The sequence below is a fragment of the Nicotiana tabacum genome, chromosome 12, assembly GCF_000715075.1.
Source record: "Nicotiana tabacum cultivar K326 chromosome 12, ASM71507v2, whole genome shotgun sequence".
NCBI lineage: Eukaryota > Viridiplantae > Streptophyta > Magnoliopsida > Solanales > Solanaceae > Nicotiana > Nicotiana tabacum.
The window spans coordinates 65,421,230-65,447,281 of record NC_134091.1 but is presented as its reverse complement, the minus strand read 5'-3'; the positions used below and the strand labels follow the sequence as shown (position 1 = coordinate 65,447,281).

General features: G+C 38.1%; 1 protein-coding gene, 8 non-coding genes and 12 pseudogenes across 9 annotated transcripts; 1 reads left to right on the top strand and 20 right to left on the bottom strand.

Annotated features, from left to right (window-relative positions):
* The first annotated feature begins 1,997 nt into the window (after nt 1-1,997).
* Nucleotides 1,998-2,711, top strand: LOC142167198 (uncharacterized). Its single transcript, XM_075227358.1, has one exon. It carries the CDS (start codon nt 1,998-2,000, stop codon nt 2,709-2,711), a length of 714 nt encoding a protein of 237 aa, XP_075083459.1.
* Nucleotides 2,712-11,129: 8,418 nt separating this feature from the next.
* Nucleotides 11,130-11,248, bottom strand: LOC142167493 (5S ribosomal RNA). Its single transcript, XR_012697619.1, has one exon. It is a non-coding gene; the product is annotated as a 5S ribosomal RNA (ribosomal RNA).
* A 515-nt stretch (nt 11,249-11,763) lies between these two features.
* Nucleotides 11,764-11,882, bottom strand: LOC142167485 (5S ribosomal RNA). The gene has a single exon (XR_012697611.1). It is a non-coding gene; the product is annotated as a 5S ribosomal RNA (ribosomal RNA).
* Nucleotides 11,883-12,398: 516 nt separating this feature from the next.
* On the bottom strand, nt 12,399-12,517 carry LOC142167581 (5S ribosomal RNA; annotated as a pseudogene).
* Nucleotides 12,518-13,034: 517 nt separating this feature from the next.
* Nucleotides 13,035-13,153, bottom strand: LOC142167586 (5S ribosomal RNA; annotated as a pseudogene).
* A 1,133-nt stretch (nt 13,154-14,286) lies between these two features.
* On the bottom strand, nt 14,287-14,405 carry LOC142167584 (5S ribosomal RNA; annotated as a pseudogene).
* A 1,004-nt stretch (nt 14,406-15,409) lies between these two features.
* Nucleotides 15,410-15,528, bottom strand: LOC142167590 (5S ribosomal RNA; annotated as a pseudogene).
* Nucleotides 15,529-16,534: 1,006 nt separating this feature from the next.
* Nucleotides 16,535-16,652, bottom strand: LOC142167532 (5S ribosomal RNA). Its single transcript, XR_012697657.1, has one exon. It is a non-coding gene; the product is annotated as a 5S ribosomal RNA (ribosomal RNA).
* Nucleotides 16,653-17,169: 517 nt separating this feature from the next.
* On the bottom strand, nt 17,170-17,287 carry LOC142167562 (5S ribosomal RNA). Its single transcript, XR_012697685.1, has one exon. It is a non-coding gene; the product is annotated as a 5S ribosomal RNA (ribosomal RNA).
* Nucleotides 17,288-18,786: 1,499 nt separating this feature from the next.
* On the bottom strand, nt 18,787-18,905 carry LOC142167589 (5S ribosomal RNA; annotated as a pseudogene).
* A 518-nt stretch (nt 18,906-19,423) lies between these two features.
* On the bottom strand, nt 19,424-19,542 carry LOC142167588 (5S ribosomal RNA; annotated as a pseudogene).
* A 517-nt stretch (nt 19,543-20,059) lies between these two features.
* Nucleotides 20,060-20,179, bottom strand: LOC142167596 (5S ribosomal RNA; annotated as a pseudogene).
* A 517-nt stretch (nt 20,180-20,696) lies between these two features.
* Nucleotides 20,697-20,815, bottom strand: LOC142167553 (5S ribosomal RNA). Its single transcript, XR_012697676.1, has one exon. It is a non-coding gene; the product is annotated as a 5S ribosomal RNA (ribosomal RNA).
* Nucleotides 20,816-21,332: 517 nt separating this feature from the next.
* On the bottom strand, nt 21,333-21,450 carry LOC142167578 (5S ribosomal RNA; annotated as a pseudogene).
* Nucleotides 21,451-21,966: 516 nt separating this feature from the next.
* On the bottom strand, nt 21,967-22,085 carry LOC142167602 (5S ribosomal RNA; annotated as a pseudogene).
* A 518-nt stretch (nt 22,086-22,603) lies between these two features.
* LOC142167561 (5S ribosomal RNA) lies at nt 22,604-22,722 on the bottom strand. The gene has a single exon (XR_012697684.1). It is a non-coding gene; the product is annotated as a 5S ribosomal RNA (ribosomal RNA).
* Nucleotides 22,723-23,240: 518 nt separating this feature from the next.
* LOC142167601 (5S ribosomal RNA) lies at nt 23,241-23,355 on the bottom strand (annotated as a pseudogene).
* Nucleotides 23,356-23,859: 504 nt separating this feature from the next.
* Nucleotides 23,860-23,974, bottom strand: LOC142167595 (5S ribosomal RNA; annotated as a pseudogene).
* Nucleotides 23,975-24,490: 516 nt separating this feature from the next.
* Nucleotides 24,491-24,609, bottom strand: LOC142167592 (5S ribosomal RNA; annotated as a pseudogene).
* Nucleotides 24,610-25,128: 519 nt separating this feature from the next.
* LOC142167571 (5S ribosomal RNA) lies at nt 25,129-25,247 on the bottom strand. Its single transcript, XR_012697694.1, has one exon. It is a non-coding gene; the product is annotated as a 5S ribosomal RNA (ribosomal RNA).
* A 517-nt stretch (nt 25,248-25,764) lies between these two features.
* LOC142167572 (5S ribosomal RNA) lies at nt 25,765-25,879 on the bottom strand. The gene has a single exon (XR_012697695.1). It is a non-coding gene; the product is annotated as a 5S ribosomal RNA (ribosomal RNA).
* Nucleotides 25,880-26,052: the final 173 nt, after the last annotated feature.

Sequence of the window (26,052 nt, the reverse complement as noted above, 5' to 3'; positions counted from 1 at the left end):
GCACTTGTAAAAGAGAGGATTTTAGGCTAAATTTAGTTGATCTCTGGGAGAGATGCAATGTTATTGTTCTATCGTGGATCATGAATTGTGTATCGAAGGAATTGTACAGTGGAATAGTGTACTCGACAAATGCCTCCTCAGTTTGGGGAGATTTGAAGGAACGATTTGACAAAATTGATTGCTCTAGAATTTTTCAAATACATAAGAAAATTGCTACTATATATAACTCAGGGAACCGGTACCATTTGTGCTTATTTTTCAAAGTTATGTCTGTTGTGGGCTGAGTTTGACAGCCTAGCTCCAATTTCTGGATGTGATTATGCCAAATCACGTGAATTTGTAGTGTTCATGGAGAGGCTGAAGCTGTTACAGTTTCTAATGGAACTCAATGAGTCCCATTAACAGGCAAAGAGCCAGCTTCTAATGATGGTGCCAGTGCCTACAATCAACAAAACCTACTCGATGTTGATGGAAAGAGAAAGCCAGAGGAGCATGGCAAATGCTGATACTGAAAAAGGTGACAACACTCATGACAACAAGGGCCAATAATCTTGCTCAGAAAGAGAAAAGGAACTACAACTTGTACTGTGATTATTGCAAACTCAAAGGGCACACTCGTGAAGGATGCTACAAGTTGATAGGATATTATGCTGACTTAAAGTATAAAAAGAGGCCGGGTGTTGGAGATGCTCACAATGCTGTAGTGGAGGATCAAAGAAGGCATGATGCATTGGCAAATACTGGTAGAGGAGCAGACAAACGCAACACCACAGATGGGATCCAAGGACCATACTTCACACCAGAACAATATAATCAAATACTGAAGTTGCTAGCAAGGATGGCATATGTGAAGGTTCAAATTCAGTTGGCATGGCCAACATGGCAGGTACTATTAATCTTTTTCTGGCAAATGCACACATAAAACATTGTATTGTTGATTCTGGAGCCACAAATCATATGGTAGCTGCTTAAACATGTTGAGTACAAAAAGGAAAAGTGATAAGAATGAAGAAAAAAGGTATATTTGCCAAATGGTGAGACCACAGTTGTGACACATCTTGGATCCTGTAGATTGGCTGATAACATTGAAATATATGATGTCCTATATATACCCGAATTTAGGTATAATCTTCTGTCAGTCTCTAAAATTACCAAAGAGCTGCAATGTTCAGTGTATTTCTTTCCACATTTCTGTATATTCCAGGACCTCTATAGTGGAATGGTGAAGGGGATTGGTAGAGAAAGTGAAGGACTTTATCTGTTCCTTCAAAAATCTATCAACAACAACAACACTATAGCAAGATGATTGACTAGAATAAAGGAGAATTTAAACATTGGACTGTGGCACAGAAGGCTTGGGTATGCATAAGCAGTAGCCATAAAGCAGATCTTAGGTCTGGGACAAGAAGAATGTAAAGTAGCAATAGATAGATGTACAATCTGCCCTTTAGCAAGGCATACTAGACTACCATTTCACAACAGTACAAGTAGGTCTTCTGATGTTTTCGAGTTGTTACACATTGATGTGAAGGGAGCTTACAATGTACCTACAGTTGATGGAAAATAAAATGTTTCTGACCATTATGGATGATTGTTCGAGAACTACTTGGTTGTTTCTACTCAAACTTAAAAGTGATGTAATATGATGCTTAGGAATTTCTTTTCATTGGTTAAAAAATCAATTAGGGAAAACAGTCAAGATGTTAAGATCTGATAATGGTGGAGAGTTCATCAACACCAACTATTTTCATTTATTTCAATCTTTAGGGATAATACATAAGAGAATATGTGTTTATACTCCTCAACAGAATGGGATTGCTGAGAGGAAACACAGACACATTCTAGAAATAGCAAGAGCAGTTAGGTTTCAAGGAGGTATTCCTATGAAGTTTTGAGGACACTATATTCTAGCTGCAGTATATTTGATTAACAGAATGCCATAAGTTGTTTTAGGAGGAAAGTCATCTTATGAGGTTTTTTATAAAAGAAAACCAAAAATGGATCATTTGAGAGTAATAGGATGCCTTTGTTTTGCCAAGAAGGTCCATAACCATGAAAAATTTGCAGCAAGAGCAACTGCAACAATTATGATGGGATACTCAGCCGTCAGCAAATGGTACATACTATACGACCTCACTAATCGTGTGTTCTTTGTAAATAAGGATGTTCATTTCAAAGAACATATTTTTCTTTTCAAGCACAAGCCAACTACACAGCCATCATTGTTCTCAAAAGTTGAACCAAACAGTGATCCAAGCCTAGACTACACAACAAATGAGCTGACAGAAGTACAAGAAGAGGACTTGACAATTCAAGAGGAGGAATCCCATGCTCACTATGAGGAAACTCATGAAGATGTTGCTCAACAAAAACATGAAAGTCACTATCATAATGAACTGATGCATCAGAATGAAGATCAACCTGTAGCTTCTAAAGATCAGCAGGAAGACTTATCCCATAATTCGTCTTCTGAAGCTTCACAAAACTTTAGAAAGTCTACTAGGACAAAGAAACCTCCAAGATGGATATCAGATTATATCACTACACCTACAAGTACTACTTCAACCATCCCATATCCTATTGATCACTCAATCAATTACTCTTCTCTGCAGTTATCATACAAGAACTACATAGCAGCTTTCACTTCAATTGTGGAACCTAAAATATTTCATGAGGCTTCCAAAGATCCAAGGTGGGTAGAGGCCATATGAGCTGAAATTCAAGCCTTGAAAGATAACCACACCTGAAAGTTAGTTTCCTTACCTGATGGAAAGATCCCTATTGGATGCAAGTGGGTATTTAAAGTCAAATACAAAGCTAATTGTGAGGTTGAAAGGTTCAAGGCTCGATTGGTAGCTAAAGGCTATAATCAATAGGAGGGGCTTGACTACAATGAGACATTCTCCCAGGTTATGAAAATAGTCACTGTGAGATCAGTCCTGTCATGAGCTGCAATGGAAGGGTAGCACATCCATTAAATGGATGGGTACAATGCTTTCCTACAGGGTAACTTACTTGATGAGTTCTACATGCAGTTGCCTGAGGGTTTTACAAGCCAGGGGCAGACTCCAATGGTATGTAGGCTTGTTAAATCCTTATATGGCCTGAAGTAAGCAAGTAGACAATGGAATGTTAAACTCACAGAAGCACTTACAACTCATGGATTCGTGCAAAGCACTCTTGATCACTCTATTTTTACACAGAAGATAGGAACCTATATCATTGTTATTCTTATTTACGTGGATGGCATGTTAATCACTGGGAATAATCTCCAGTTTATAGAAGAAACAAAGAAGAAATTACAGTAGGCTTTCAAGATGAAAGACCTTGGTGAGTTGAGGTATTTTTTGGGGATGAAGTTCAGCAGGTCAAAGAGAGGCATTTTGATGAATCAAAGGAAGTATTCACTAGAACTCATTGAAGAGCTGGGACTAAGTGCCTCTAAACCAACTTTCACCCCATTAGAATACAACCAGAAGTATACTCTCAAAGAGTTGGATGATATTGCAGGCTTAGAAGGTGATGAGCAACTAGAGGACAGGGGCAAGTATCAAAGACTGATTGGGAAGTTGTTATACTTAACATTGACAAGACCAGACATATCCTTTGCAGGCCAAACACTTAGTCAATTCATGCAACAACCCAAAAGAAGTTACTGAGAAGCAGCATTGAGAGTGGTCAGATATGTCTAGAAGGAACCAGGCTTGGGAAGCCTCACGAGCAGTCAAAGGAGAAATACACTAAGTGCATATTGTGATACTGACCGGGCTTCATGTCCTAACATAAGAAGATCAGTCACAAGGTTTCTTGTTAAGTATGATAATTCTTTTATATCCTGGAAGTCTAAGAAGCAAAACACAATTTCAAGAAGCTCTGCAGAAGCAGAATACACTAGTATGGCTTGGACAGTAGCAGAACTTGTTTGGTTAATAGGCTTATTTAAAGAGCTTGGTGCAGAAGTGAAGCTTCCAGTTGAATTGTTCTGTGATAACAAGGCAGCTCTGCAAATTGCTGCAAATCCAGTATATCATGAAAGAACGAAACATATTGAAATATATTGTCACTTTATTAGGGAAAAGCTACAACAAGGACTGGTGAAAACAATGCATGTGAGTTCAAAAGATCAACATGCAAATATCTTGACAAAGGGATTGTTGAGGTTGCAGCATGAGTACTTGATATCCAAGTTGGGAGTGCTCAACATTTTTGCACCTACCAGCTTGAGGGGGAGTGTTCGAAATGGGATAACTTGAAGCTGTTCTGGGAATCAAGGTTAAGTAAAAGCAGTTAGGAGTTAAACTAGAGTTAGTTATGTAACTAATTATTAGAAAGGGTAGTTAGTTAGTTAGTGGTAATTTGGACAGTTGTTAATGAGCTACCAATTAGATGTAGGAGTTAGTCACTTGTATAAATAGAGGATTAAATCAATGAGAAGTTAAGCTTATTCATTTTCATTTTCTGCTGTGTTCTCGAAGCTTCACAGAAGCTCTTCTTCTCTGCATCTTCATTAACGTAGAGTAGAAAGCTTAAGCTGAATATGAGCCGAGTGTGCAGAATTTTACAGTATGCATGCCCACTTTCTCCCAAATTGATGTTTGTTCAATTTTGATTTTCTAAATCCAATGTTTACTTTTATTCAGAACGTAATAAAATGTTCAATAAATTCGTCATTTGAAAACAAAAGAAAATGATTAATTTAGCATTTGTACGATGAACTTTTTTTTTTTTTAAAATTGAAATCTTGCAAGAATGTTTTCCCTTCCAATAATTGTTGAAAACGCCTTCGATATTTGCCTTCAAAATATAGAAAACAGATACTTAAAAATATCGTTGAATTGACAAGGAGGAAGCAGACTAATATAATTTGTCTAATACTAGTATTTAACATATCCACTTGTTTTGTTTAACTTTTTTTTTTTTTTTTGGGTCAACTTGTTATCTGTAACTGGCTTTATATATATGAGTTGGACATTGCGTAAGTTTACAACCAGGGCAGGTAGAATTTAACATATTAACTTGCTTTATTTTACTGGCTTCCATAGATTTGGTAATACATTTTTAACTTTTATTTTGTCTGTCAAAGACAAACTGGCAGAGATTTATGTGTCTGCAAACGCGTTTTCACCAGTATTTTTAAAGCATATTATTTCTTCTTTCTATTTTTCGAAGGTAATCCTGGCTTTCTGAAGTGCTTGATTGAGACATAATATCGAGTATTAATTAACTTCGACACATTAGAATTTAATTATCTTATCCGTTCTAATCTTACCTTCATCACTTTTTTCTTTTTTCTTTTTAAGTGTTATACACATCTTTTAATTTACTAATGCAAATTGATAAATTGCGTTTTTTTCTTTCCCTTCTATTCACTATTTTGTCAAATACTAATATACTTTGTCTTGTTGCTAATTAAGATTTCTTAGATTAAAGCTTGTGGTTCATCTTTCAACAATAGAATATTAGCAATTCTAAATTGTCTATAACCGAATTTTGGAATATTTACAGGGGTGGTATGTTCCTAGAAGCTGCATTTTCAGAAAATTACAATGCATTTCTTTTTCTCTCGACGTTATCAAATAATATGCATGTCAACTCCGAAACCAGCATGATCGATATTAAAGTAGGGAAGCTAACTAGCTCCCTCTGTCCAAATTTTTGTCCACTCTGCAAATCTATTATAGTAATTGACTAATATTAAGAGTGGTAGACTTGTTGCAGATACTTGAAATTTGACTACAAAGTTTGCTAAATTTAAAACCTGTCAGCCCAAATCAGGAGAAATATCATCATCAATCTCATCACTGAAAATTATACCCATTATTTCATATACTTCTAACTGGAGAACTCGTCAGTTTTCGAGTGTTTTATGTGTATATATCATTTCGTTAATCATATATGTAGAGGTAATGTGAATGGGAGCAATATAATATATTATATGGAGGCAATTACCACAGAATAAGACGTTTTTGAAGTTGACCTGTGGCAAGTAATGAAAGATCAAAGCAAGAGATATTGAGAATCAGAGTTGGGAGCAACATTTTCTATCAATACATAATAATTGGCTGGTGCTTTTAACATATTTGAAGATTTAACCCAAATAGTCGTCCACCTAATCTCTTAAACTTAAAATAGTAGCGGATGTATAATATAGATATAATTTATGTACAATATATGTATAACTATGTATAATCAATGTATACCGGCTAGAAAAAGTAAACATTAAATCTAAATCTGGTTGGCTATTTGTGTAACAATCCCAAATTTGAACCCATCCTGGAGGGAGAACGCGATTTTCTCTGAAATGGTAAAAAGAAAATATATCAAAAGAAAAAGAGATACAAATAAATACTTTTTTAAGCGATCAAAACAAAGTACTATACTAACTCGTTTGCGAATTTGGAGATGACAGTTACAAATTAGGCACCAGATTTACCAGCCAGTTTATCACTATTGTATCAGGGATTCATCAAGCTAAGGGCGAATCTATAATATTAATTACGGATATATGTAAACTCAATAATTTTTTACCTAAATTTTTGTATTTATATTAAAAAATTTATTAAACATATAAAATTTATTTAATTTAGAATTTAGTCCGTTGCATATCTGATTATTATTATACATTAATTTGAGATTTTGATATAAAAACTCGTAAACTTCAAAAAATCCTAAAATTTAGTGGTTAACATGGGAAATATGACCTATTTCCCTGTTCAGAATACTATCTCGACTTAAGAACTTAGGACTCCGTTTTTGTCCGTTCGCGTAATATGATCAGACCTGCATGCACTCAAATAACAACAAAATCATTAATCAAGTCACACCTCAAACTATATAAACATTGCATTGGTTCAAGCCAAATCAGCACATGGTACTGTCCTATAGTGAAATTATTCTAAGTGTATTAGTGTTCTATTGCCAAATGATCCTTTTACATTGTATGTAGTCCTCTCCAGGAAGACAAAAATTTTTGTGGGGTCAAATTTACTATGTTTTGGAATTTTGCAAATGAAGTGTCCTAACATGATTTAATAATAATAATAATAATAATAATAATAATAATAAAAATAAAGAACCAATATTTATTAAACTTTAGGGGCTTTCGAAGGCTTTTGTTTGAATCCATTTTGTGACTTTTGTTTTCTGAACTTGTGCACATGACCCACTCTTGTATCATTGAAACTGCTACAACATGTCATGTGATATCACGGCACTTTTATTTTTTAAATGTATTTTTTTTTATGATTTCCTTTTTTCTAATTTAATTTATGGGCTAATTTGATATCCAAGCACAAAAAGGAAATAAAAGAACAAAGGAACACATTACATTTCCTTTTTTATTGAGTAGCATCCATTGATGTTTTTGAGTTTAGTTTGGAATTTTGTTATATTCCTTTGGAGCAGGCTAGGAAGATTATTTTTATCCATTTAAAAGAATGAAAATCATACTTGTCTTCCAATTTTTTTGCAGATAATTAAATTTGTTTCTCAATTTTAGTCTATGAAAGCGTTTGGGTATAATCATTTTTTTTTTCTTATTTACATGTTTGTAAAAATTAAAATTACTTTTAAGTTAATGTTAATAAAAAATCATAAGTTGGACATTCTGAGTCCAACATATGACCTTTTCATTAGCACTTTTGGTTTGACCAAGATTATTATTATGTTTTTAATCCTTATTACCTTTTGTATTCCCTGAAATATATTTTCCAAAATAAAATCCGAACTTTTTCTCCATCCTATTTCCATCTCTCGTCCTTTTCTTAGTAAGATACTTTATTACGAGTAAATTCCACTTAATTCATTGCATGGGAGCTACAAAAATCCAACATTTCCTCTTTCTTCGTAAATGTCGACTTTTGACAACAAATCCTACCAGCAAAAATTGAAGCTGAAACTTGTGCTAGTTAAAAATAGAAAATAATTTGAACATTTGGATTTCATAAGAATGGATTTTAATGCGGGCTACTTGGTCTCTTTTCTCTCATTTCCTACTTGGTCTTGGGCGATTTTGAGAAATTGTGAAAGATTTTCATCAACATCAAGAGGTAAGTGAACCCTATCATTTCTTTAGTTAAATACACGGATTAAGGGTAGATTTAATATGAAATTAAGGAAAATATTGTGAGATTTTGCTAGAACCTAGGGTTTGGTAAAAATAAGATTTGACCACAAAATCTATTATGTAAATGAGAATAAATTATATATTTGAGTTCGTGAGGTCATGTGTAATATTTATATTCGAAAATTTTTGAAATTCGGGCACGTGGGCCCGGGGGTGACTTTTAGGAACCTTCCAAATTGGGTTGAGTAATTACTCTAATAGCTAAATTATGAACTTTTGAGCATATATTTATTAGTTTATACGACTTTTGGTTAGTTCAGAGTCCTCGCCGTCGTTTGAGGAATTCTAGTGAGGTTGAAGAGCCGGATGAGGACTTGGAGCCGGGGAAAGTCTCTTGCCTAACCTTGAAAGAGGGAACTTATCCCCTTAGGTGTATTATTGTTGTGTGCTACTTGTTATGGGGAGTTACGTACGCACGAGGTGACGAGAGTCCGTACGTAGCTATATTTTATGTTATGTCAAGGTAGACTTAGATTCACATCATACCTTTAATTGTACTGTTTATGCCTATCATGTGTATTAATTGTCTTGATTAGGACTGAGATTGAGGGTTTAAATTGAAGATATCGACTTAGGTTCTTACTTTAGAAAAATTGGAAAATACTTGATAAACTAAAAATCCGTGTCTTCTCATCTCGCAAGTGCTTCCGCGAGCGAGGTAAAATTCTCTACTCTTATGGGATCGGGCCGTTCGCCTTCGCATGATGGTAACACTACTCTTATGGGATCGGGTCGTTCGCCTCGACAGGTTGGTAATACTATTCTTATGGGATCGGGCCGTTCGCCTCGGCAGTACTGAGTGCCACTATTCTTATGGGATCGGGCCGTTCGCCTCAGCAACTTCGTGCTTAATAATTGGAACTTGATTTAGTTTGTTAATTATTGAGTTAGCGCCTTCAAGGCCGGTTATGACGTGTTTAGTAACTTGATATAGACTCATATGTAGACTTACTGTAGTTACTTTATTTGCTTCGCTGCTATTTGTTGTACACTCACCATGTCTACTTTATGTATTTATATTGTTATTTGAGCTCTAGTAAGTGTTAAGTCGATCCCTCATCACTACGTCTTCAAGGTTAGACTAGATACTTACTGGGTACGCATTGTTTTTCGTACTCACGCTACACTTCTGCACTGATGAGTAAGTACTAAGATAGGTACTACCAGTGGTCACGCACGCGCAAAGCCGATCATCTATGGAGACTTAGCGGTGAGCTTCTTGCCTTGCTACGATCTACAGTACCGAAGTCTCCCTCTACCTTATTTATTATTTCTGTCTATGACCTTCAGACAATAGTTGTAGTAATTTTGTATATTCTCTAGATTGCTCATGTACTTGAGGAGCTGGATTTTGGGGACTTTTAGTATTTATGTACTGCTGTACTTATCATTCTATCACTACAGTAGGCGTACTTATTATGTTGGAATTTTGTTAAGAAAAGAGCAGTTATAGTTGCATGAGATCTTACTTGTTTTGTTCTTTTAAAAAGGGAAACTGATGTTTTAAATGTAAAAAGGGGGTAAATAAATAGTAGTTTCACTTGTGGGCTTGCCTAATGTTGGCGTTAGTCGTCATCGTGACCTATTATGGGTTTTGGATCGTAACAACTTGTTATCAGAGCCTTAGGTTCACATAGGTCTTACAAGTCATGAGCAGGCCTAGTAGAGTCTTACGGATCGGTGCGAAAATATCCGCATTTATCTTCGAGAGGCTATAGGGTGTTAGGAAACTTCTCTTATCGTGCAATTGATATTGTGCTAAGTATCTTTCTATTTATCTCTCACAGATGGTGAGAACGCGCGTGGCAGATATACCAGGCGGTAGAGGGGCTGCTCCTCCTGTTTCTAGAGGCCGAGGCAGAGGCCGGGGGAGGGCTCCAACTCTAGGGCGAGGGCATCCTAGAGTTGCTCCCGTTGTACCACCAGTGGATCCAGTGGAGGATCCTGTTGTTGAGGAGCAAGATGAGGCGCTTATAACTGTGCCAGCCCCAGCAGATTTCATGACTGCGCCCCCCTATCGCTCAGGCTTTAGGGCACGCCGCTGTTGTTTATCAGGCATCGGGTGCAGTACTTGCGGGCGGAGCCCAACCAGTTGTAGAGGCTGTACCAGTCATGATCGTTGATCAGTAGAAGCGGTTGGACAGATGAACTAGACTTTGCCCCACCTAACTTTGGGGGTGAGCGGTCAGAAGACCCCTAAGATTTCATTCACCGGTGAAAGGATAGGCTCCGGAAGATGGGGATATTGGAGTCCAACGGGGTGGATTTTACCACCTTTCAGCTTTAGGACAAGGCGCGCAGATGGTGGCAGGCTTACCTTCTCAGCAGGCCAGCATGTTCACCTCTCTTGACTAGGGATCAAGTTACACATTTGTTCTTGGAGAAGTACATACCACCTTCTGAGAGAGAGGAGCTTCGGGGTCAATTTGAGCGACTCCGTCAGGGTCATATGTCTGTGACCGACTATGAGGCAAGATTCACTGACCTGTCTTCCCATGCAACTATTATACTCAATACAGACGCAGATAGGATGCGGAGGTTCATTGCAGGTCTGCACCTTGAGATTCAGGTTTCTACGCTCATTTATTCGTTTTACGCAATTCCTCTTTTGATTTCAACTATTTTTTGCGGGCAAAGGCATTGACCAACAATAACAAGCCGCGCTCGACGATAATATCACAATTAGAGGGACCGTAAGGCCTAGCGATATGCCTATCACACTAGGCCGCACGGAACGACGACATCGCAACTAGACATTTTACGGTTGTCGCCTTCGAGACCAAGGCGTAGTGACATGTCAAGTGCTACGGTGTTAAGCCCGTAAATATTTTCCTTATTTACTATATGTTGCTTTTTTGATTTTTTTCATAACTATTAGCTTTAAAAAAATTATTATTTCTTGTAAAAGAAATATCGTTTACACTGCTTAAAACTCATTTGTGAATTTATTACACCTACCGCCGATATATGAAAAGAAGTAAGATACAAATTTTACCAAAAAAGAGGGATGCAACACAAGGACTTCCCAGGGGGTCACCAATCCTAGTACTACTCTCGCCCAAGCACGCTCAACTACGGAGTTCTGATGGGATCCGGTGCGTTAGTGCTGGTAAGATCGCATCCGACATTTCTTGCACTCTAAATTCTCTTAATACCTTTCCTCCTTCCGCTTTAGGTGTGAAGCTATAAAACCTTAAAACGACATAACTTTACGCTCATTTATTCGTTTTAAGCAATTCCTCTTTTGATTTCAACTATTTTTTGCGGGCAAAGGCATTGACCAACAACAACAAGCCGCGCTCGACGATAATATCATAATTCGAGGGCTCGTAAGGCCTAGCGATATGCTTAACACACTAGGCTGCATGGAACGACGACATCGCAACTAGACGTTTTACGGTTTCACCTTCGAGGCCAAGGCATAGTGACATGTCAAGTGAAACAGTGTTAAGCTTGTAAATATTTTCCTTATTTACTATATACTGCTTTTTTGATTTTTTTCATAACTATTAGCTTTAAAAAAATGTTATTTCGTGTAACGAAAATATCGTTTACACTGCTTAAAACGCATTTGTGAATTAATTAGACCTAGCTCCGATATATTAAAAGAAGTAAGATACAAATTTTGCCTAAAAAGAGGGATGCAACACGTGGACTTCCCAGGGGGTCACCAATCCTAGTACTACTCTCGCCCAAGCACGCTCAACTATGGAGTTCTGATGGGATCCGGTGCGTTAGTGCTGGTATGATCGCATCCGACATTCCTTGCACTCTAAATTCTCTTAATACCTTTCCTTCTTTCCGCTTTAGGTGCGAAGGTGTAAAACCTTTAAACGACAACTTTACGCTTATTTATCCGTTTTACGCAATTTCTCTTTTGATTTCAACTATTTTTTGCGGGCAAAGGCATTGACCAACAACAACGAGCCGCGCTCGATGATAATATCACAATTAGAGGGCCCGTAAGGCCTAGCGACATGCCTATCACACTAGGACTCATGGAACTACGACATCACAACTAGACGTTTTAGAGATGTCGCCTTCGAGGCCAAGGCGTAGTGACATGTCAAGTGCAACAATGTTAAGCCCGTAAATATTTTCCTAATTTACTATATATTGCTTTTTTGATTTTATTCATAACTATTAGCTTTAAAAAACTTGTTATTTCCTGCAAAACAAATATCGTTTACACTACTTAAAATATATTTGTAAATTTATTAGATCTACCGCCGATATATTAAAAGAAGTAAGAAACGAATTTTGCCTAAAAAGAGGGATGCAACGCGAGGACTTCCCAGGGGGTCACCAATCCTAGTACTACTCTCTCCCAAGCTCGCTCAACTACGGAGTTCTGATAGGATCCAGTACGTTAGTGCTGGTATGATCGCATCCGACATTCCTTGCACTCTAAATTTTCTTAATACCTTTCCTCCTTCCGCTTTAGGTGCGAAGGTGTAAAACATTAAAACGACATAACTTTATGCTCATTTATTCATTTTACGCAATTCCTCTTTTGATTTCAACTATTTTTCGCGGGCAAAGGCATTGACCAACAACAACAAGCTGCGCTCGATGATAATATCACAATTAGAGGGCCCGTAAGGCCTAGCGACATGCCTATCACACTAGGCAGCATGGAACGACGACAACGCAACTAGACGTTTTATAGTTATCATCTTCGAGGCCAAGGCGTAGTGACATGTCAAGTGCAACGGTGTTAAGCCCGTAAATATTTTCCTTATTTACTATTTATTGCATTTTTGATTTTTTTAATAACTATTAGCTTTAAAAATATTATTATTTCTTGTAAACAAAATATCGTTTACACTGCTTAAAACTCATTTGTGAATTTATTACACCTACCGCCGATATATTAAAAGAAGTAAGATACAAAATATTCCTAAAACGAGGGATGCAACATGAGGACTTCCCAGGGGGTCCCCAATCCTAGTACTACTCTCGCCCAAGCATGCTCAACTACGGAGTTATGATGGGATCCGGTGTGATAGTGCTGATATGATCGCATCCGACATTCCTTGCACTCTAAATTCTCTTAATACCTTCCCTCCTTCCGCTTTAGGTGCGAAGGTGTAAAACCTTAAAATGACATAAATTTACGATCATTTATCCGTTTTACGCAAATCCTCTTTTGATTTCAACTAATTTTCGCAGGTGAAGGCATTGACCAACAACAACAAGCCGCGATCGACGATGATATCATAATTAGAGGGCCCGTAAGGCCTAGCGACATGCCTATCACACTAGGCCGCATGGAACGACGACACCGCAATTAGACATTTTACAGATGTCGCCTTCGAGGCCAAGGCGTAGTGACATGTCAAGTGCAACAGTGTTAAGCCCGTAAATATTTTCCTTATTTATTATATATTGCTTTTTGATTTTATTCATAACTATTAGCTTTAAAAAATTGTTATTTCGTGTAAAAAGAAATATCGTTTACACTTCTTAAAACACATTTGTAAATTTATTAGAACTACAGCCGATATATTAAAAGAAGTAAGATACAAATTTTGCCTAAAAAGAGGGATGCAACACAAGGACTTCCCAGGGGGCGCCCAAGCACGCTCAACTACGGAGTTCTGATGGGATCCGGTGCATTAGAGCTGGTATGATCGCATCCGACATTCCTTGCACTCTAAATTCTCTTAATACCTTTCCTCCTTCCGCTTTAGGTGCGAAGGTGTAAAACCTTAAAACGACATAACTTTATGCTCATTTATTCGTTTTACGCAATTCCTCTTTTGATTTCAACTATTTTTCGCGGGCAAAGGCAATGACCAATAATAACAAGCCACGCTCGACGATAATATCACAATTAGAGGGCTCGTAAGGCCTAGCGACATGCCTATCACACTATGCCGCATGGAATGACGACATCGCAAATAGACATTTTACGGATGTCGCCTTCGAGGCCAAGGCATAGTGACATGTCAAGTGCAACAGTGTTAAGCTCGTAAATATTTTCCTTATTTTTACTATATATTGCTTTTTTGAATTTATTCATAACTATTAGCTTTAAAAAACTTGTTATTTCGTGTAAAACAAAATATCGTTTACACTGCTTAAAACTCATTTGTGAATTTATTAGACCTACCGCCGATATATGAAAAGAAGTAAGATAAAAATTTTGCCTAAAAAGAGGGATGCAACACGAGGACTTCCCGGGGGGTCACCAATCCTAGTACTACTCTCGCGCAAGCATGCGCAACTACGGAGTTCTGATGGGATCTGGTGTGTTAGTGCTGGTATGATCACATCCGACATTCCTGGCACTCTAAATTCTCTTAAAACCTTTCCTCCTTCCGCTTTAGGTGCGAAGGTGTAAAACTTTATAACGACATAACTTTACGCTCATTTATCCGGTTTACGCAATTCGTCTTTTGATTTTAACTATTTTTCGCGGGCAAAGGCATTGACCAACAACAACAAGCCGCGCTCGACGATAATATCATAATCAGAGGGCCCGTAAGGCCTTGCGACATGCCTATCACACTAGGCCATATGGAACGACGACATCACAACTAGACGTTTTACGGATGTAGCCTTCAAGGCCAAGGCATAGTGACATGTCAAGTGCAACGGTGTTAAGCACGTAAATATTTTTCTTATTTACAATAGATTGCTTTTTTGATTTTTTTCATAACTATTAGCTTTAAAAAAATTGTATTTCGTGTAAACAAAATATCGTTTACAGTGCTTAGAATATCTTATGGGATCCGGTGCATTAGTGCTGGTATGATCGCATCCGACATTCCTGGAACTCTAAATTCTCTTAGTACCTTTCCTTCTTCTGCTTTAGGTGCGAAGGTATAAAACTTTAAAATGACATAACTTTACGCTCATTTATCCGGTTTACGCAATTCGTCTTTTGATTTCAACTATTATTCGCGGGGAAAGGCATTGACAAACAACAACAAGCCGCGCTCGACGATAATATCATAATTAGATGGCCCGTAAGGCCTAGCGACATGCCTATCACACTAGGCCACATGGAACGATGACATCACAACATGATGTTTTACGGATGTCGCCTTCGAGGACAAGGCGTAGTGACATGTCAAGTGCAACGGTGTTAAGCCCGTAAATATTTTCCTTATTTACTATATATTGATTTTTTGATTTTTTCATAACTATTAGCTTTAAAAAAATTGTTAATTCTTGTAAAAACAATATGGTTTACACTGCTTAAAACTCATTTTTGAATTTATTAGAGTTACCGCTGATATATCGAAAGAAGTAAGATACAAAATTTGCCAAAAAAGAGGGATGCAAAACGAGAACTTCTCAGGGGGTCACCAATCCTAGTACTACTCTCGTCCAAGAACGCTCAACTACAGAATTCTGATGGGATTCGGTGCGTTAGTGCTAGTATGATCGCATCCGGCATTCTTGGCACTCTAAATTCTCTTAATACCTTTCCTCCTTCCACTTTAGGTGTGAAGGTGTAAAACCTTAAAATGACATAACATTACGCTCATTTATCCGTTTTACACAATTCCTGTTTTGATTTCAACTATTTTTCGCGGGCAAAGGCATTGACCAACAACAACAAGCCGCGCTTGACGATAATATCACAATTAGAGGGCCCGTAAGGCCTAGCGACTTTGCTATCACTCTAGGCCGCATGGAATGATGACATCGCAATTAGATATTTTACGGATGTCGCCTTCGAGGCCAAGGTGTATTGACATGTCAAGTGCAATGGTGTTAAACCTATAAATATTTTCCTTATGTACTATATATTGCTTTGTTCATTTTTTTCATAACTATTAGCTTTAAAAGAATTGTTATTTCATGTAAAAAAATATATCGTTTACACTGCTTAAAATATCTTATGGGATCCGGTGCGTTAGTGCTGATATGATCGCATCCGACATTCCTAGCACTCTAAATTCTCTTAATACCTTTCCTCCTTCCGCTTTAGGTGGGAAGGTGTAAAACCGTAAAATGACATAACTTTATGCTCATTTATCCGTTTTACGCAATTGCTCTTTTGATTGCAATTATGTTTCGCGGGCAAAGCATTGACCAACAACAACAAGCCGCGCTCGGCGATAATATCACAATTAGTGGGCCCGTAAGGCCTAGAGATATGCCTACAACACTAGGCCGCATGGAACGACGGCATCCCAACTAGACATTTTACGGATGTCTCCTTCGTGGCCAAGGCGTAGTGACATGTCAAGTGCAATAGTGTTAAGCCCGTAAATATTTTCCTTATTTACTATAGATTGCTTTTTTGATTTTGTTTCATAACTATTAGCTTTAAAAAATTGTTATTTCGTGTAAATCAAATATCGTTTACACTGCTTAAAACTCATTTATGAATTTATTAGACCTACCGCCGATATATTAAAAGAAGTAAGATATAAAATTTCCCTAAAAAGAGGGATACAACACGAGGACTTCCCAGGGGTCACCCATCCTAGTACTAATCTCGCCCAGGCACGCTTGACTTCGGAGTTCTGATAGGATCTGGTGTGTTAGTGCTGGTATGATCGCATCGGACATTCCTTGAACTCTAAATTCTCTTAATAACTTCCCTCCTTCCACTTTAGGTGCGTAGGTTTAAAATATTAAAACGACATAAATATACGCTAATTTATCCATTTTACGCAATTCCTCTTTTGATTTCAACTATGTTTCGCGTGTAAAGGCATTGACCAACAACAACAAGCCGCGCTCGACGATAATATCACAATTGGAGGGCCAGTAAGGTCTAGAGACATGCCTATCATACAAGGCTGCATGGAATGACAGCATCGCAACTAGATGTTTTATGGATGTCGCCTTCGAGGCCAAGGAGTAGTGACATGTCAAGTGCAACGGTGTTAAGACTGTAAATATTTTCCTTATTTACTATATATTGCTTTTTTGACTTTTTTCATAACTATTAACTTTAAAAATATTGTTATTTCGTGTAAAATAAATATCGTTTACACTGCTTAAAACTCATTTGCGAATTTATTAGACCTACCGCCGATATATTAAAATAAGTAAGATATAAAATTTGCCTAAAAAGAGGGACGCAACACGAGGACTTCCCAGGGGTCACCCATCCTAGTACTACACTCGCCCAGGCATGCTTGACTTCGGAGTTCTGATAAGATCCGTTGTGTTAGTGCTAGTATGATCGCATCCGACATTCCTTGCACTCTAAATTCTCTTAATAACTTCCCTCCTTCCGCTTTAGGTGCGAAGGTGTAAAACCTTAAAATGACATAAATTTACGCTCATTTATCCGTTTTACGTAATTCCTCTTTTGATTTCAACTATGTTTCGCGGGCAAAGGCATTGACTAACAAAAACAAGCCACGCTCGACGATAATATCACAATTAGAGAGCCCGTAAGGCCTAGAGACATGCCTATCACACTAGGCCGCATGGTACGATGACATCGCAACTAGACGTATTACGGATGTCGCCTTCGAGGCCAAGGCGAAGTGACATGTCAAGTGCCACGGTGTTAGGACTATAAATATTTTTCTTATTTACTATATATTGCTTTTTTGATTTTTTTCTTTACTATTAGCTTTAAAAGAATTGTTATTTCATGTAAATAATATATCGTTTACACTGCTTAAAATATCTTATGGGATCCGGTGCGTTAGTGCTGGTATGATCGCATCCCACATTCTTGGAACTCTAAATTCTCTTAATACCTTTCCTCCTTCCGCTTTAGGTGCGAATGTGTAAAACCTTAAAACGACATAACTTTACGCTCATTTATCCATTTTACGCAATTCCTCTTTTGATTGCAATTATGTTTCGCGGGCAAAAGCATTGACCAACAACAACAAGCCGCGCTCGGTGATAATATCACAATTAGAGGGCCCGTAAGGCCTAGAGACATGCCTATCACACTAGGCCGCATGGAACGACGACATCCCAACTAGACATTTTGCGGATGTCGCCTTCGTGGCCAAGGCATAGTGACATGTCAAGTGCAATGGTGTTAAGCCCGTAAATATTTTCCTTATTTACTATAGATTGCTTTTTTGATTTTGTTTCATAACTATTAGCTTTAAAAACAATATCGTTTACACTACTTAAAACTCACTACTTACTATAGTGCGAAGGTGTAAAACGCTTGACTTTGGAGTTTTGATAGGATCCGGTGTGTTAGTGCTAGTATGATCGCATCCGACATTCCTTGCACTCTAAATTCTCTTAATACCTTTCCTCCTTCCGCTTTAGGTGCAAAGGTGTAAAACCGTAAAACGACATAACTTTACGCTCATTTATCCGTTTTACGCAATTCCTATTTTTATTTCAACTCTTTTTCGCGGGCAAAGGCATTGACCAATAACAATAAGCCGCGCTCGACGATAATATCACAATTAGAGGGCCCGTAAGGCCTAGCGACACGCCTATCACACTAGGCCGCATAAAACGACAACATCACAACTAGAAATTTTACGGATGTCGCCTTCGAAGCCAAGGCATAGTGATATGTCAACTGCAATGGTGTTAAGCCCGTAAATATTTTCATTATTTATTATATATTGCCTTTTTGATTTTTTTCATAACAGTTAGCTATAAAAACAATATTGTTTATACTACTTAAAACTCATTTATGAATTTATTAGACCTACATCCGATATATTAAAAGAAGTAAGATACAAATTTGCCTTAAAAGAGGAATGTAATACGAGGACATCCTATGGGGTCACCCATCCTAGCACTACTCTCGCCAAGGCATGCTTAACTTCGGAGTTCTGATGGGATTTGGTGTGTTAGTGCTCGTATGATCGCATTTGACATTCCTTGCACTCTAAATTCCCTTAAAACCTTTCCTCCTTCCGCTTTAGGTGCGAAGGTGTAAAACCTTAAAACGACATAACTTTACGCTCATTTATTCGTTTTACGCAATTTCTCTTTTTATTTAAACTATTTTTCACGGGCAAAGGCATTGACTAACAAGAACAAGCCGCGCTCGATGGTAATATCACAATTAGAGGGCTCATAAGGCCTAGCGACATGCGTATCACACTAGGCTGCATGGAACGATGACATCGCAACTAGACATTTTACGGATGTCGCCTTCGAGGCCAAGGCGTAGTGACATGTCAAATGCAACGGTGTTAAGCCCGTAAATATATTCCTTATTTACTATAGATTGATTGTTTTGATTTTTTTCATAACTATTAGCTTTTAAAAAAATATTATTTCGTGTAAATCAAATATCTTTTACACTCCTTAAAACTCATTTGTGAATTTATAAGACCTACCGTCGATATATTAAAAGAAGTAAGATACAAATTTTGCCTAAAAAGAGGGATGAAACACGAGGACATCCCAGGGGGTCACCCATCCTAGCACTACTCTCGCCAAGGCACGCGTAACTTCAGTGTTCTGATGGGATTTGGTGCGTTAGTGCTCGTATGATCCCATCCTAAATTCCATGCACTCTAAATTCCCTTAAAACCTTTCCTCCATCCGCTTTAGGTGCGAAGGTGTAAAACCTTAAAACGACATAACTTTATGCTCATTTATCCATTTTTCTCAATTCCACTTTTGATTTCAACTATTTTTCGCGGGCGAAGGCATTGACCTACAACAATAAGCCGCGCTCAATAATAATATCACAATTTGTGGGCCTGTAAGGCCTAGCGACATGCCTATCACACTAGGCCGCATCGAACGACGACATCGCAACTAGACGATTTACGGATGTCGCCTTCAAGACCAAAGCGTAGTGACATGTCAAGTGCAATGGTGTTAAGCCCGTAAATATTTTTCTTATTTACTATATATTGGTTTTTTTGATTTTTTTCATAACTATTAGCTGTAAAGAAATATTATTTCGTGTAAATCAAATATCGTTTACACTGCTTAAAACTTATTTGTGAATTTATAAGACCTACCGCCGATATATTCAAAGAAGTAAGATACAAATTTTGCCTAAAAAGAGGGATGCAACACGAGGACATCCCAGGGGGTCACCCATCCTAGCACTACTCTCGCCAAGGCACGCGTAGCTTCGGGGGTTCTGATGGGATTTGGTGCGTTAGTGCTCGTATGATCGCATCCGACATCCCTTGCACTCTAAATTCTCTTAATACCTTTCCTCCTTCCGCTTTAGGTGCGAAGGTGTAAAAACTTAAAATGACATAACCTTATGCTCATTTATCCGTTTTGCGCAATTCGTCTTTTGATTTCAACCATTTTTCGTAAGCAAAGGAATTGACCAACAAGAACAAGACGCGCTCGACAATAATATCATAATTAGAGGGCCCGTAAGGCCTAGCGACATGCCTATCACACTAGGCCACATAGAACGAAGACATCGCAACTAGACGTTTTACGGATGTCACCTTCGAGGCCAAGGCATAGTGACATGTCAAGTGCAACGGTGTTTAGCCCGCAAATATTTTCCTTATTTACTCTATATTGCTTTTTTAATTTTTTTCCTAACTATTAGCTTTAAAAAAATTGTTATTTTGTGTAAAAACAATATCGCTTGCACTGCTTAAAACTCATTTGTGAATTTATTAGACCTACCGCCGATATATTAAAAGAAGTAAGATACAAATATTCCCTAAAAAGAGGGATGCAACACGAGGACTTCCCAGGGGGTCACCCATCCTAGTGCTACTCAAGTCCGGGCACTCTTCACTTCAGAGTTCTGATGGGATCCTGTGTGTTAGTGCTGATATGATCGCATCCGAAATTCCTTGCACTCTAAATTCTCTTAATACCTTCCCTCCTTCCGCTTAAGGTGCGAAGGTGTAAAACCTTAAAACGACATAACTTTACGATCATTAATCCGTTTTACGCAATTCCTCTTTTGATTTCAACTATTTTTCACGGGTGAAGGCATTGACCAACAACAACAAGCTGCGATCGACGATAATATCATAATTAGAGGGCCCGTAAGGCCTAGTGACATGTCTATCACACTAGGCCGCATGGAACGACGACATCGCAACAAGACGTTTTACGGATGTCGCCTTCGAGGCCAAGGCGTAGTGACATGTCAAGTGCAACGGTGTTTAGCCCGTAAATATTTTCCTTATTTACTATTTACTGCTTTTTAAATTATTTTCCAAAGTATTAGCTTTAAAAAAAATTGTTATTTCGTGTAAAACAAGTATCGCTTACACTACTCAAAACTCATTTGTGAATTTATTAGGCCTACCGCCGATATATTAAAACAAGTAAGATACAAATTTTCCTAAAAAGAGGGATGCAACACGAGGACTTCCCGGGGGTCATCCATCCTAGTACTACTCTCGTCCAGGCACGCTTCACTGCAGAGTTCTGGTGGGATTTGGTGCATTAGTGCTCGTATGATCGCATCCGGCATTCCTTGCACTCTAAATTACCTTAAAACCTTTCCTCCTTACGCTTTAGGTGCGAAGGTGTAAAGCCTTAAAACTACATAACTTTACGCTCATTTATCCGTTTTGCGCAAATCCTATTTTGATTTCAACCATTTTTCGCGGTCAAAGGCATTGACCAATAATATCAAGCCGCGCTCGATGATAATATCACAATTAGAGGGCTCGTAAGGCCTAGCGACATGCCTATCACATTTGGCTACATGGAATGACGACATCGCAACTAGACATTTTACGGATGTCGTCTTCGAGGCCAAGGCGTAGTGATATGTCAAGTGCAACGGTGTTAAGCCCGTAAATATTTTCCTTATTAATTATAGATTAATTTTTTGATTTTTTTCATAACTATTAGCTTTAAAAAAATATTATTTCATGTAAATAAAATATAGTTTACACTGCTTAAAAATCATTTGTGAATTTATAAGACTTACCGCCGATATATTAAAAAAAGTTAGATACAAATTTTGTCTAAAAAGAGGGATGCAATACGAGGACATCCCATGGGGTCACCAATCATAGCACTACTCTTGCCTAGGCACGCGTAACTTTGGAGTTCTGATGGGATTTGGTGTGTTAGTGATCGTATGATCGCATCCGACACTCCTTGCACTCTAAATTCCCTTAAAACCTTTCCTCCTTTCGCTTTAGTTGCGAAGGTGTAAAACCTTAAAACGACATAACTTTACGCTCATTTATCCATTTTGCGCAATTCCTCTTTTGATTTCAACTATTTTTTGCGGGCAAAGGTATTGACCAACAATAACAAGCCGCCCTCGATGATAATATCTCAATTAGAGGGCCCGTAAGGCCTAGCGACATGGCAATCACACTAGGCCGCATGGAACAATGACATCGCAACTAGACGTTTTACGGATGTCGTCTTCGAGGCCAAGTCGTAGTGACATCTCAAGTGCAACGGTGTTTAGCCCGTAAATATTTTCCTTATTTACTATATATTGCTTTTTTGATTTTTACCATCACTATTAGCTTTAAAAAAAATGTTTTTTTTGTGTAAAACAAATATCGTTTACACTGCTTAAAACTCATTTGTGAATTTATTACACCTACCGCCGATATATTAAAAGAAGTAAGATGCAAAATATTCCTAAAACGAGGGATGCAACATGAGGACTTCCTAGGGGGTCACCAATCCTAGTACTACTTTCTCCCAAGCACGCTCAACTACGGAGTTCTGATGGGATCCGGTGTGTTAGTGCTGATATGATCGCATCCGACATTCCCTGCACTCTAAATTCTCTTAATACCTTCCCTCCTTCCGCTTTAGGTGCGAAGGTGTAAAACCTTAAATTGACATAACTTCACGATCATTTATCCGTTTTACGCAATTTCTCTTTTGATTTCAACTATTTTTCGCAGGTGAAGGCATTGACCAACAACAACAAGCCGCGATCGACGATGATATCATAATTAGAGGGCCCGTAAGGCCTAGCGACATGCCTATCACACTAGTCCAGATGGAACGACGACATCGCAACTAGACGTTTTACGGATGTCGCATTCGAGGCCAAGGCGTAGTGACATGTCAAGTGCAACGGTGTTTAGCCCGTAAATATTTTCCTTATTTACTATATATTGCTTTTTAAATTTTTTTTCCTAACTATTAGCTTTAAAAATATTGTTATTTCGTGTAAAACAAATATCGCTTACAATGCTTAAAACTCATTTGTGAATTTATTAGACCTACCGCCGATATATTAAAAGATGTAAGATACAAATTTTGCCTAAAAAGAAGGATGCAACACGAGGACTTCCCAGGGGGTCACCCTAGTACTACTCTCGTCCAGGCACGCTTCACTTCGGAGTTCTGATAGGATCCGATATATTAGGGCTGATAACATTCCTTGCACTCTAAATTCTCTTAATACCTTCCCTCCTTTCGCTTTAAGTGCGAAGGTGTAAAACCTTAAAATGACATAGTTTCACGATCATTTATCCGTTTTACGCAATTCCTCTTTTGATTTCAACTATTTTTCGCGGGTGAAGGCATTGACCAACAATAATAAGCCAAGCTCGTATAATATCATAATTAGAGGGCCCGTAAGGCCTAGCGACATGCCTATCATACTAGGCCGCATGGAACGACGACATCGCAACTAGACATTTTACGGATGTTGCCTTCGAGGCCAAGGCATAGTGACATGTCAAGTGCAACGGTGTTTAGCCCGTAAATATTTTCCTTATTTACTATATATTGCTTTTTTCATTTTTTTTCCTAACTATTAGCTTTAAAAAAATTGTTATTTTGTGTAAAAACAATATCGCTTGCACTGCTTAAAACTCATTTGTGAATTTATTAGACCTACCGCCGATATATTAAAAGAAGTAAGATACAAATTTTGCCTAAAAAGAAGGATGCAACACGAGGACTTCCCAGGGGGTCACCCTAGTACTACTCTCGTCCAGGCACGCTTCACTTCGGAGTTCTGATAGGATCCGATATATTAGGGCTGATAAGATCGCATCCAACATTCCTTGCACTCTAAATTCTCTTAATACCTTCCCTCCTTTCACTTTAGGTGCGAAGGTGTAAAACCTTAAAACGACATAACTTAACATTCGTTTATCCGTTTTGCGCAATTCCTCTTTTGATTTCAACTATTTTTCGCGGGCAAAGGCATTGACCAACATCAACAAGCCGCGCTCAACGATAATCTCACAATTAGAGGGCCTGTAAGGCCTAGCGATATGCCTATCACACTAGGCCGCATGGAATGACGACATCGCAACTAGACGTTTTACGGATGTCGCCTTCGAGGCCAAGGCGTAGTGACATGCCAAGTGCAACAGTGTTAAGCCCGTAAAAATCTTCCTTATTTATTATAGATTTATTTTTAGCTTTTTTTCATAACTGTTAGCTTTAAAAAAATATTATTTCGTGTGAATCAAATATCGTTTACACTGCTTAAAACTCATTTGTGAATTTATAAGACCTACCGCCGATATTTTTAAAGAAGTAAGATACAAATTTTGCCTAAAAAGAGGGATGCAACACAAGGACATCCCAGGGGGTCACCCATCCTAGCACTACTCTCGCCAAGGCACACGTATCTTCGGAGTTCTGATGGGATTTGGTGTGTTAGTGCTCGTATGATCGCATCTGACATTCCTTGCACTCTAAATTCCCTTAAAACCTTTCCTCCTTAAGCTTTAGGTGCGAAGGTGTAAAACCTTAAAACGACATAACTTTATGCTCATTTATCCGTTTTGCGCAATTCCTCTTTTGATTTCAACTATTTTTCGCGGGCAAAGGCATTGACCAACAACAACAAGCAGCGCTCGATGATAATATCTCAATTAGAGGGCCCGTAGGGTCTAGCAACATGCCTATCACACCAGGCCGCATGGAATGACGACATCGCAACTAGATGTTTTACGGATGTCGCCTTCGTGGCCAAGGCACAGTGACATCTCAAGTGCAACGGTGTTTAGCCCGTAAATATTTTCCTTATTTACTATATATTGCTTTTTTTATTTTTTTCCATCACTATTAGCTTTAAAAAAAATGTTTTTTTAGTGTAAAACAAATATCGTTTACATTGCTTAAAACTCATTTGTGAATTTATTACACCTACCGCCGACATATTAAAAGAAGTAAGATACAAAATATTCCTAAAACGAGGGATGCAACATGAGAACTTCCCAGGGGGTCACCAATCCTAGTACTACTCTCGCCCAAGCACGCTCAACTACGGAGTTCTGATGGGATCCAGTGTGTTAATGTTGATATGATTGCATCCGATATTCCTTGCACTCTAAATTTTATTAATACCTTCCCTCCTTCCGTTTTAGGTGCGAAAGGATAAAACCTTAAAACGACATAACTTTACGATCATTTATCCGGTTTATGTAATTCCTCTTTTGATTTCAACTATTTTTCGCAGGTGAAGGCATTGACCAACAACAAAAAGCCGCGATCGACGATGATATCATAATTAGAGGGCCCGTAAGGCCTAGCGACATGCCTATCACACTAGGCCTCATGGAACGACGACATCACAACTAGACGTTTTACGGATGTCGCCTTCAAGGCCAAGGCGTAGTGACATGTCAAGTGCAACAGTGTTTAGCCCGTAAATATTTTCCTTATTTACTATATATTGCTTTTTAAATTTTTTTCCTAACTATTAGCTTTAAAATGATTATTTTTTCGTGTAAAACAAATATCGCTTACACTGCTTAAAACTCATTTGTGAATTTATTAGACCTACCGCCGATATATTAAAAAAAGTAAGATACAAATTTTGCCTAAAAAAAAGGATGCAACACGAGGACTTCCCAGGGGGTCACCCTAGTACTACTCTCGTCCAGGCACGCTTCACTTTGGAGTTCTGATAGGATCCGGTGTGTTAGTGCTGATATGATCACATCCGACATTCCTTGCACTCTAAATTCTCATAATACCTTCCTTCCTTCCGCTTTAGGTGCGAAGGTGTAAAAACTTAATATGACATAACTTAATGTTCGTTTATCCATTTTGCGCAATTCCTCTTTTGATTTCAATTATTTTTCGCGGGCAAAGGCATTGACCAACAACAACAAGCA

Bases quoted from the DNA above. Each gene is read 5' to 3' on its own strand.
- LOC142167198 (XM_075227358.1), top strand. From the start codon at position 1,998: ATGGATCATTTGAGAGTAATAGGATGCCTTTGTTTTGCCAAGAAGGTC.